General features: G+C 54.1%; 1 protein-coding gene across 2 annotated transcripts in view; it reads left to right on the forward strand.

Moving 5' to 3' along the window:
* The window catches only part of ca12 (carbonic anhydrase 12), a 90,883-nt gene that overhangs the window by 28,462 nt on the left and 50,179 nt on the right, over positions 1-12,242 (forward strand). For both annotated transcript variants that reach the window (XM_085972052.1, XM_085972053.1), the window contains exons 3-4: positions 7,681-7,860; positions 9,056-9,198. In XM_085972052.1, the coding sequence (XP_085828178.1) occupies positions 7,681-7,860; positions 9,056-9,198 (323 nt within the window). The remainder of the gene's footprint in view (positions 1-7,680; positions 7,861-9,055; positions 9,199-12,242) is intronic.

Genomic DNA, 12,242 nt, shown 5'->3' on the forward strand with positions numbered 1-12,242 from the left:
TCAGTTCGCTAACCACTTGCGAAGCTCGGCTCTTGTCAGGAGCCCGCTTGCATTAACTTTGCTCATATTCTCCTGAGTTGAGGAGATTGAGGTGCGATCTGAACGAGATGTTTAAAATGTTAAAAGGGTTCGATAGACTAGATACAGGGAAAACATTCCCTCGAAGTGAGGGAATTCAGAACGAGGGGGCGTAACCTTAAAGTTAGAGCTCGGCCGTTCAGGGGTAAAATCAGGAAGTATCTTCTCCAGACAAAGGGGAGTGAAAATCTGTGGTTGTTGGCGGGGGGGGGGGGGGGGTTCAATTGAAGCTTTCAAGACTGAGATTGTTAGATTTTTGTTGGGTGCGGGTATCGAGGGATATGGAGCAAAGGCGGGTAGATGGAAATGAGGTGCCGATCAGCCAAGATCTGATTGAATGGTACGTCAGGCTCCAGGGGCTCCTCCTTTTCCTGATGTTATTATGTTGAAGACTTTGGAGATGCGGAAGCAGTTTATTGGGTCATTTAGGGTCAGAATTCCAGTCCAGGACACTCGACCCACTGATTCCAAATAACCGGATCGCACCAGAGGCAAACATCGCTGCCTCCTAAAGATGGCAGGGGCGGGCAGGGGCGGGCAGGGGTGGGCAGGGGTGGGCAGGGGTGGGCAGCCTGGTGTGCACACTGTGCTGAGGGGGCGGGCAGGGGTGGGCAGCACACTGCGCTGAGGGGGCGGGCAGGGGTGGGCAGTCTGGTGTGCACACTGCGCTGAGGGGGCGGGCAGGGGCGGGCAGTCTGGTGTGCCCACTGCGCTGAGGGGGCGGGCAGGGGCGGGCAGCCTGGTCTGCACACTGTGCTGAGGGGGCGGGCAGGGGCGGGCAGCCTGGTCTGCACACTGTGCTGAGGGGGCGGGCAGGGGCGGGCAGCCTGGTCTGCACACTGTGCTGAGGGGGCGGGCAGGGGCGGGCAGCCTGGTGTGCACACTGCGCTGAGGGGGCGGGCAGGGGTGGGCAGTCTGGTGTGCACACTGCGCTGAGGGGGCGGGCAGGGGCGGGCAGTCTGGTGTGCCCACTGCGCTGAGGGGGCGGGCAGGGGCGGGCAGCCTGGTCTGCACACTATGCTGAGGGGGCGGGCAGGGGCGGGCAGCCTGGTCTGCACACTGTGCTGAGGGGGCGGGCAGGGGCGGGCAGCCTGGTCTGCACACTGTGCTGAGGGGGCGGGCAGGGGCGGGCAGCCTGGTCTGCACACTGTGCTGAGGGGGCGGGCAGGGGCGGGCAGCCTGGTGTGCACACTGTGCTGAGGGCACGATCCGGGGCGGGCAGCCTGGTGTGCCCACTGTGCTGAGGGGGCGGGCAGGGGTGGGCAGCCTGGTGTGCACACTGTGCTGAGGGCACGATCAGGGGCGGGCAGCCTGGTGTGCACACTGCGCTGAGGGGGCGGGCAGGGGTGGGCAGCCTGGTGTGCACACTGTGCTGAGGGCACGATCAGGGGCGGGCAGCCTGGTGTGCACACTGTGCTGAGGGCACGATCAGGGGCGGGCAGCCTGGTGTGCACACTGCGCTGAGGGGGCGGGCAGGGGTGGGCAGCCTGGTGTGCACACTGTGCTGAGGGCACGATCAGGGGCGGGCAGCCTGGTCTGCACACTGCGCTGAGGGTACGATCAGGGGTGGGCAGCCTGGTCTGCACACTGTGCTGAGGGTACGATCAGGGGCGGGCAGCCTGGTGTGCACACTGCGCTGAGGGTACGATCCGGGGCGGGCAGCCTGGTGTGCACACTGTGCTGAGGGTACGATCCGGGGCGGGCAGCCTGGTGTGCACACTGCGCTGAGGGTACGATCAGGGGTGGGCAGCCTGGTGTGCACACTGTGCTGAGGGGGCGGGCAGGGGCGGGCAGCCTGGTGTGCACACTGTGCTGAGGGGGCGGGCAGGGGCGGGCAGCCTGGTGTGCACACTGCGCTGAGGGTACGATCAGGGGCGGGCAGTCTAGTCTGCACACTGCGCTGAGGGTACGATCAGGGGCGGGCAGCCTGGTGTGCACACTGCGCTGAGGGCACGATCAGGGGTGGGCAGTCTGGTGTGCACACTGCGCTGAGGGCACGATCAGGGGCGGGCAGCCTGGTCTGCACACTGCGCTGAGGGTACGATCAGGGGTGGGCAGTCTGGTGTGCACACTGTGCTGAGGGCACGATCAGGGGTGGGCAGCCTGGTCTGCACACTGCGCTGAGGGTACGATCAGGGGCGGGCAGTCTAGTCTGCACACTGCGCTGAGGGCACGATCAGGGGTGGGCAGCCTGGTGTGCACACTGCGCTGAGGGCACGATCCGGGGCGGGCAGTCTAGTCTGCACACTGCGCTGAGGGCACGATCAGGGGTGGGCAGCCTGGTGTGCACACTGCGCTGAGGGCACGATCCGGGGCGGGCAGTCTAGTCTGCACACTGCGCTGAGGGGGCGGGCAGGGGCGGGCAGCCTAGTCTGCACACTGCGCTGAGGGGGCGGGCAGCCTGGTCTGCACACTGTGCTGAGGGTACGATCAGGGGCGGGCAGCCTGGTGTGCCACACTGCGCTGAGGGCACGATCAGGGGCGGGCAGCCTGGTGTGCACACTGCGCTGAGGGCACGATCAGGGGCGGGCAGTCTAATCTGCACACTGTGCTGAGGGTACGATCAGGGGCGGGCAGTCTAGTGTGCACACTGCGCTGAGGGGGCGGGCAGGGGCGGGCAGTCTAGTCAGCACACTGTGCTGAGGGTACGATCAGGGGTGGGCAGCCTGGTCTGCACACTGTGCTGAGGGTATGATCAGGGGCGGGCAGTCTAGTCTGCACACTGCGCTGAGGGTATGATCAGGGGCGGGCAGCCTGGTCTGCACACTGCGCTGAGGGTATGATCAGGGGCGGGCAGTCTAGTCTGCACACTGCGCTGAGGGTACGATCAGGGGCGGGCAGCCTGGTCTGCACACTGTGCTGAGGGTATGATCAGGGGCGGGCAGTCTAGTCTGCACACTGCGCTGAGGGGGCGGGCAGCCTAGTCTGCACACTGCACTGCAGGGGCGGGCAGCCTAGTCTGCACGCTGTGCTGAGGGTACGATCGGGGCGGGCAGTCTAGTCTGCACACTGCGCTGAGGGTACGAGCAGGGGCGGGCAGCCTGGTCTGCACACTGCGCTGAGGGTACGATCAGGGGTGGGCAGCCTAGTCTGCACACTGCGCTGAGGGGGCGGGCAGGGGCGGGCAGTCTAGTCTGCACACTGCGCTGAGGGTACGATCAGGGGCGGGCAGCCTGGTCTGCACACTGTGCTGAGGGTATGATCAGGGGCGGGCAGTCTAGTCTGCACACTGCGCTGAGGGGGCGGGCAGCCTAGTCTGCACACTGCACTGCAGGGGCGGGCAGCCTAGTCTGCACGCTGTGCTGAGGGTACGATCGGGGCGGGCAGTCTAGTCTGCACACTGCGCTGAGGGTACGAGCAGGGGCGGGCAGCCTGGTCTGCACACTGCGCTGAGGGTACGATCAGGGGTGGGCAGCCTAGTCTGCACACTGCGCTGAGGGGGCGGGCAGGGGCGGGCAGCCTAGTCTGCACACTGCGCTGAGGGTACGATCAGGGGTGAGCAGCCTAGTCTGCACACTGTACTCAGGAGGCAGGCAGTCTTCATGCCGCTCTGAGCACTTGGACAGCCTCCCGGTGTTTCTCCCGTGTTTGATTGCAGCCGAGGAGAAATTAAATTCGTTACATGGAGAGAGGTTAGAATGTGGAATTCTTTGTCCCCAACCCTTGCTGAAGCAAAGTCCACAAACGGGAATTAGGGAGATGATTGAAAAAGAGGGATGGTAGAGGGATTAGACTGGGTAGTGAGCAGGAGAATGGGATTAGACTGGGTGGGATATTAAAGGGTGCGGGGAGAGTGGGATTAGAGTGGGTGGGATATTAAAGGGTGCGGGGAGAGTGGGATTAGAGTGGGTGGGATATTAAAGGGTACGGGGAGTGAGGGGGAGAGTGGGATTAGACTGGGTGGGATATTAAAGGGTACGGGGAGTGAGGGAGAGAGTGGGATTAGAGTGGGTGGAATATTGAAGGGTGTGGGGAGTGAGGGGGAGAGTGGGATTAGAGTGGGTGGAATATTGAAGGGTGTGGGGAGTGAGGGGGAGAGTGGGATTAGACTGGGTGGGATATTGAAGGGTGCGGGGAGTGAGGGGGAGAGTGGGATTAGACTGGGTGGGATATTAAAGGGTGTGGGGAGTGAGGGGAGAGTGGGATTAGACTGGGTGGGATATTGAAGGGTGTGGGGAGTGAGGGGAGAGTGGGATTAGACTGGGTGGGATATTAAAGGGTGAGGGGGAGAGTGGGATTAGACTGGGTGGGATATTAAAGGGTGAGGGGGGAGAGTGGGATTAGACTGGGTGGGATATTAAAGGGTGAGGGGGAGAGTGGGATTAGACTGGGGGGGATATTAAAGGGTGCGGGGAGTGAGGGGGAGAGTGGGATTAGACTGGATGGGATATTAAAGGGTACGGGAAGTGAGCAGGAGAGTGGGATTAGACTGGGTGGGATATTAAAGGGTGCGGGGAGTGAGGAGGAGAGTGGGATTAGATTGGGTGGGATATTAATGGGTGTGGGGAGTGAGGGGGAGAGTGGGATTAGACTGGGTGGGATATTAAAGGGTGCGGGGAGTGAGGGGGAGAGTGGGATTAGACTGGGTTGGGATATTATAGGGTGCGGGGAGTGAGGGGGAGAGTGGGATTAGACTGGGTGAGATATTAAAGGGTATGGGGAGTGAGGGGGAGAGTGGGATTAGACTGGGTGGGATATTAAAGGGTACGGGGAGTGAGGGGGAGAGTGGGATTAGACTGGGTGGGATATTAATGGGTGTGGGGAGTGAGGGGGAGAGTGGGATTAGACTGGGTGGGATATTAAAGGGTGCGGGGAGTGAGGGGGAGAGTGGGATTAGACTGGGTGGGATATTAAAGGGTGCGGGGAGTGAGGGGGAGAGTGGGATTAGACTGGGTGGGATATTAAAGGGTGCGGGGAGTGAGGGGGAGAGAGGGATTAGACTGGGTGGGATATTAATGGGTGTGGGGAGTGAGGGGGAGAGTGGGATTAGACTGGGTGGGATATTAAAGGGTGCGGGGAGTGAGGGGGAGAGGGATTAGACTGGGTGGGATATTAAAGGGTACGGGAAGTGAGCAGGAGAGTGGGATTAGACTGGGTGGGATATTAAAGGGTGCGGGGAGTGAGGGGGCGAGTGGGATTAGACTGGGTGGGATATTGAAGGGTGCGGGGAGTGAGGGGGAGAGTGGGATTAGACTGGGTGGGATATTAATGGGTGCGGGGAGTGAGGGGGAGAGTGGGATTAGACTGGGTGGGATATTAAAGGGTGCGGGGAGTGAGGGGGAGAGTGGGATTAGACTGGGTGGGATATTAAAGGGTGCGGGGAGTGAGGGGGAGAGAGGGATTAGACTGGGTGGGATATTAATGGGTGCGGGAAGTGAGGGGGCGAGTGGGATTAGACTGGGTGGGATATTAAAGGGTACGGGAAGTGAGCGGGAGAGTGGGACCAGACTGGGTGGGACATTAATTGGTACGGGGAGTGAGGGGGAGAGTGGGATTAGACTGGGTGGGATATTAAAGGGTATGGGGAGTGAGGGGAGAGTGGGATTAGACTGGGTGGGATATTAAAGGGTGCGGGGAGTGGGATTAGACTGCGTGGGATATTAAAGGGTGTGGGGAGTGAGTGGGATTAGACTGGGTGGGATATTAAAGGGTGTGGGGAGAGTGGGATTAGACTGGGTGGGATATTAAAGGGTACGGGGAGCGAGGGGGAGAGTGGGATTAGACTGGGTGGGATATTAAAGGGTACGGGGATTGAGGCGGAGAGTGGGATTAGACTGGGTGGGATATTAAAGGGTACGGGGATTGAGGCGGAGAGTGGGATTAGACTGGGTGGGATATTAAAGGGTGTGGGGAGTGAGGGGGAGAGTGGGATTAGACTGGGTGGGATATTAAAGGGTACGGGGAGCGAGGGGGAGAGTGGGATTAGACTGGGTGGGATATTAAAGGGTACGGGGATTGAGGCGGAGAGTGGGATTAGACTGGGTGGGATATTAAAGGGTACGGGGATTGAGGCGGAGAGTGGGATTAGACTGGGTGGGATATTAAAGGGTGTGGGGAGTGAGGGGGAGAGTGGGATTAGACTGGGTGGGATATTAAAGGGTACGGGGAGTAAAAAGATTGGTCAAACATATGGAACAAATTGCCAAGTCATTAAACTTTAATGGGCTTTTAAAAAAGGAACTAGGCAATTTCTTGGCAGCTGAAGGGATTCAATTATTTGAAGAACAGAGAAAGAAGGAGTGGCTCGGTGGCGATGCTCACTGTGAGTCGACACTTACTCTCTTTTATAATGAGCGAGTCACTGCACTGTGCGACACCCATAGCACAGAAAGGAAAATTGAGTTCCTGTAACATTGCTCACAGACTAAAATTAGACAAAACCTGATTTTAATCTTGCTTGCCTGCCGAAACATGGGTGACGGGTGGTTAAAATGGCGACGGTGGACACTTCCGTTAACGCTGCATTCAAGTTTGCTGCTGTTTTAACTACCGGGTCCTCGGCTGCATCAAGGCTTCATTATTTGTCAATAGCAGTTTGAGAAATGAATAAATAAAGTTAAGTTCCTGACTCTGTATTCATTGCATTAGAGGAGATTTTCTCAGGCATAATAATAGCTTGTCAATGCTATTCTTTCAAGGAGTCGGCCATGATTCAGTAGGTAGCACTGTCACCTCAGAATCAGAAGGTTGTGGGTTAGAGTCCCACTCCAGAGACTTCAGCACATAATCCAGGCTGACACTGTCGGCGGTGCCGTCTTTCGGATGAGATGTTAAACCGAGGTGTCTGTCCTCTCAGATAAAAGATCCCACGGCACTATTTCGAAGAGCAGGGGCGTTCGTCCCGGTGTTCTGGCCAACATTTATCCCTCAACCAAAACTCCAAATGATTATCTTGTCATTTCTGTTATTGCTGTTTGTGGGACCTTGCTGTGCGCAAATTGGCTGTCGCGTTTCCCCCCAACAGTGACTACAATTCAATTGGCTGTGAACAACAAGAACTTGTATTTATACAGCGCCTTTAATGTAGTAAAACGGCCCAAGTCGCTTCACAGGAGCGTTATCGAACAAAACCGAGGCACAGAAGGAGACATTAGGACAGGTGACCAAAAGCTCGGTCAAAGAGGTCGGTTTTAAGGAGCGTCTTACTGCACCATTGGAACATCTGGAGGTCATGAAAGGTGCTATATAAATGCCAGTCCTTTTGTCCAGACTTATTTTCTTTCCTGCCTTTGATTTCTTAAGCCCAAACACCATGTGGATGCAAGAGCGAGCAAGCGAGGCCTCTGATAAATGCTATGCAGAGACAGCTGTCAGGAGGTCCCAATGGGCGGGGGGGGGGAGTGGGTGGCGATTATTCTTCTGTGATATTTTTGTCCTTTCTAAGAACGCTCCTTGTCCCCTCCACTTGGGACTTTTCTTCAATATGAAATAATTCTCAGGAGTGAAATAAGTGTTTAATGCTAACCACTTAACCACTGCATGATACCAAGGAATGTGATAAACGGCCTCGAAATCCTAGATCTTAATTCTGCTTCACATGTGAGATCTTGCAGGATGTCAGCCAAGCAAGAACAATATTAAGGAACGGTGTTTCATTTCCAGGCCCCCATGGAGAAGATCACTGGTCATCAAGCTATCCATACTGTGGAAATTTGCAGCAGTCACCCATAGACTTTCACAGCGGTATCTTCAAGTACAACCCAGCCCTGGAGCCCATCCAGTTGCTAGGCTACAACCTATCAGCAAAAGAGACGCTGACCTTAACCAATGATGGACACGCAGGTAAGAGGCAATAGCGACGCTTGTTCCCGTGACCAATCAGAACCCAGAACTAGAATCCTGAGCAAAATCTACCAATGAAAAGAACTGGAAGCTGAACCAATCAAATACATTGGTAACAACTTTTCCATCTGGCATTTCTTCCCTCAATCAGCTGACTACACTTGGTTATGTGACAAATTGTATTTTTTTAAACCAACATAACCCTGATGGGTTGCCCTTTATAGAAGCTGCCTGATTTGTATTGCTGTTCATTCTGGGCAGTTTCTACAATAAACCGTTCATCCACAACACCAGTTTTACACACAATCGGCAAGGTAATTACCCCAATATCTCTGGGCTACTAGTCTAGTTCCATAACCTCGACTCTACTTGTACCCAATCTAAGTCAGACATATGGAGGAGCCCATTCCCTCCAAATTAATATTGATGACCCTGGTTATAGGAAAATCCAGGTCATCGTGCCCTCTCTCCAACCCCAATGAAACCGGACATAGGAACAGGAGGAGGCCATTCAGCCCCTCGAGCCTGCTCCGCCATTCAATGAGACCATGGCTGATCTGTGAACTGACTCCATATACCCGCCTTTGGTCCATATCCATTAATACCTTTGGTTAACAGAAAGCTATCAATCTCAGATTTAAAATTAACTATTGATCCAGCATCAATTGCTGTTTGCGGAAGAGAGTTCCAAACTTCTACCACCCTTTGTGTGTAGAAGTGTTTCCTAACTTCACTCCTGAAAGGCCGGGCTCTAATTTTCAGACTCTGCCCCCTAGTCCGAGACTCCCCAACCAGCGGAAATAGTTTCTCTCTCTCTACCCTATCTGTTCCCCTTAATATCGTGAAAACTTCGATCAGATCACCCCTTAATCTTCAAATTCCAGGGAATACAACCCTACACATGATTCAAAAACTGCTATCTGCGATAAGGAGTTGCCTGCATCCGATTAATCGTTAGTTACTGACAATGGAACAACTTGAGGTTCAGGGCAGAAGTCAGTGTTAACATGGAGAAGACTGTTTTCAATTATGATCAAGGTGTTCTGATCTTTGTTACTATTCCCCATGCAAGCAAGGTTCTCACCGCCGAGGTTAATGATTATCCAGTGATCGCCGGAGCGTTTCATAATGAACTTCTTTTGAAATCTCCGGGCCGTCCTTCCAGATCTCAGTGATGGTTTGCTGTTTGTTGCAGTGAAAATGACCTTGCCCCCGACCATGCACGTCACCATCATGTCTCACCGCTACACTGCAGTGCAGCTCCATCTACACTGGGGGAGTGAAAGCGAGGCCCTGGGGTCCGAACACACAGTCAGTGGGAAGCATTATCCATCAGAGGTAAGATCGTCCAATCTGGCCTGGGCCTCATCTGCTCTTTTAAAAGCCTTCTAACGGGAGCAAAAACCGAGAGCTTGCATTTCTATCGCGCCTTTCACTACCTCAGGACAGTCCCAAAGCGCTTTACAGCTAATTAAAAATTTGAGGTGGAGTCACTGTTGTATTAGAGGAGACGCGGCAGCCAATTTGCACACAGCAAGCTCCCACAAACAGCAACGTGATAATCTGCTTTAGTGATGTTGGTTGAGAGATAAATATTGGCCAGGGGCGAACTCCCCTACTCTTCTTCGAAATAGTGCCGTGGGCTCTTTTACGTCCACCTGAGAGAGCAGACGCAGCCTTGGTTTAACGTCTCATCTGAAAGACAGCACCTCCGACAGTGCAGCACTCCCTCGGCACTGCACTGGAGTGTCAGCCGAGGTTTTTGTGCTCAAGTCCCTGGAGTGGAACTTGAACCCACGACCTTCTGACTCAGAGGCGAGGGTGCTGCCCACTGAGCCACGGCTGCCCTCCCAAGAGGCTGATTCTGGGATGCTGCCCTCCCAGTACGGAGCCGGTGCCTCACATGGAAAGGACGTCTGCGACATCCTCTGTCTGGGGTTGTGGCACCAGCCCTTTGATATATGGACTTTGGGAAGAATACATGGCTGGGCGTAAACCATTTGTACTGCTCCTCTCTCATCCACACCCTTTCATATCTGTGTCGCATTAAAACTATTAAAGAGCACAGAAAACATTTGAAGGGCCATATTCACCTCTGCTAACGAAAAATGCAAGCGATGCTGGATTATGTGGTCACTTGATTGGAATCGTGAAGGCGAGCGTGGGACTGCACGGTTCTGAAGGGTAATGTAGTCCTACTTACGTTCCTGCTAAGCTGCGTGGCCACGCCGCGGTCTGGAGGTCCCGCGCAGGCCGCTCCCCGGCTTTTACACAGAAGAAACCGCGCATGCGCGGAAATTTGAATGGGCCGCGCAGCCAGTTAAAGGACCGCCCACCTAAAATTAAAATTAGAGGGAACTTTGGTCCCATTGGTGCAATTCACATTGTTCGTCAAATAGAAATTCCGCTAGCCATGTGGGAGAGATTGTTAGTTCAGATGTGCAGGGTCCACCAGTCAGACAGTACACACTGCAGCCACGGCAGGCCGGATCCTGATCCCACGCTAACTGCACCCCATTCCCGACTGATGGAATTCATGGCTCAGCCCTGCGAGCTGGTCAATCGTGAGTTAACACTGTGCGACACCCTCGGCATTCCAACAGGCAGCTGGGAGTTGGGACCATCCAGGTCTGCTGCCTGGGGCACCGAGTCAGCCTGGGACCAAGCAAACACTGAGCTGTGGTAGAGGCTGTTTGTTATACTGGGGGCTGATTGTTTCTTGCCAGAAGCAGTTTTATGGTTAAATGAATGGAACCGGTTTAGATCAGACTCGTGCCAGTTCAGTTATTGAGCCGACCAACGCAGCCAGACAGGAACATCATCCATCAGCAGAATACTTACCACTCCCTGGCCAGGAAATACCTTTGAGTGAATAAACACGTGATTGCAGACAGTGCGGTACTGCCCAGGGCTTCTGGGCTCTTGCCATGCGGCCACATCCCCCAGCCCTGTAGCCGGTGCCCCCCCAGCCCTGTGTACCCTTTGACCAGTGCCTGAAACTATTAACCTTGTCCCTGTGACCTTTTTGAACTGTGAACTTGGGGCAATGTTGGTTTTATTGTTCATTCAACAACAATAACATGCATTTATATAGTGCCTTTAATGTAGTAAGAATCAGACTCTCGGGCGCTCCCAGCCTCTATGTCAAAAATTCGCACCGTCAGACGTGTGCTCGCTCTCTCTTGACCTCTGTCAAGATCTCGTTTGTCAAGTCACACAAGTCATGTCTATAGCTCATCTAAACCATCAGTGACCCACATATAGGCCAGACCGGGTAAGGACAGTAGATTTCCTTCCCTAAAAAGGACATTAGTGAACCAATCTGGTAGTTTCATGGTAGTACCATAACTAACACTAACTTTTTATTCCAGATTTATTTAATTAACTGAATTTAAATTCCCCAGCTGCCGTGGTGGGATTTTGAACTCATGCCTTCCGATTATCAGTCCAGGCCTCGGGATTACTAGCCCAGTAACACAACTACTATGCTACCGCACCCAATATAATAATACTGCTCCCAGAATTGAACACAATACTCTAGATGAGGTCTAACCAGTGATTTATAAAGGTTTAGCATAACTTCCTTGTTTTTGTACTCGATGCCTCTGTTCATAAAGCCAAGGCTCCCTTTTGCTTTTTAAACAGCCTTCTCCACTTGTCCTGCCACCTTCAAAGACTTGTGTACGTACATCCCCAGATCTCTCTGTTCCTGCAACCATTTTAAAATTGTACCATTTAGTTTATATTGCCTCTCATTCTTCCTACCAAAATGTATCACTTCACACTGCTCTGCATTAAATTTCACCTGCCATGTGGCCGCCCATTCGACCAGTTTCTCCAGTCTCCCCATAACTAAAGCCTCTCACTCCTGGTATCATCCTAGTGAATCTCTCTGCACCCTCACTATTTCCTTGACATCCTTCCTAAAGTAGGGCATCCAAAACTGGGCCTAATATTCTAACTGCGGCCCAGCCAATGAAGCCGATAGAATGTTGATCCCTGTAACAATACAGTTCAGAGGAGGTGGTGATCAGACTGTACATGGCTCTGGGCAGACAGCACCTCGAGTACTGGGTACTGTTCTGGAGACAAGGGAGCCATTCAAACACGGGAGAAGCCACCAGGCTGATCGCCAGCGTCAGGGCTGTCAGGAAAGACTGTAGTGAGTTGGGCTTCTTAACTTTGAAAGGTAACTTCAGGACTGGTATCAGGAGGTTCTTGCTTCAGAGAGTGATCAACACTTAGCACGCTCGGAGTGGTAGAGGCAAAAACTCTGGCAATTGTTTAAGTAGCAACCAGGTGCAGCAATGGTTGGGGGAGGGCAGGGTTGTTCTGGGCAGATGAATTAAGATGGGCCGAATGGCTTCCCTCATCCGTAAAGG

The sequence above is a fragment of the Somniosus microcephalus genome, chromosome 32 (assembly GCF_052327205.1).
Source record: "Somniosus microcephalus isolate GS21.2 chromosome 32, FLI_Smic_1.0, whole genome shotgun sequence".
In the NCBI taxonomy this organism is placed as follows: Eukaryota; Metazoa; Chordata; class Chondrichthyes; order Squaliformes; family Somniosidae; genus Somniosus; species Somniosus microcephalus.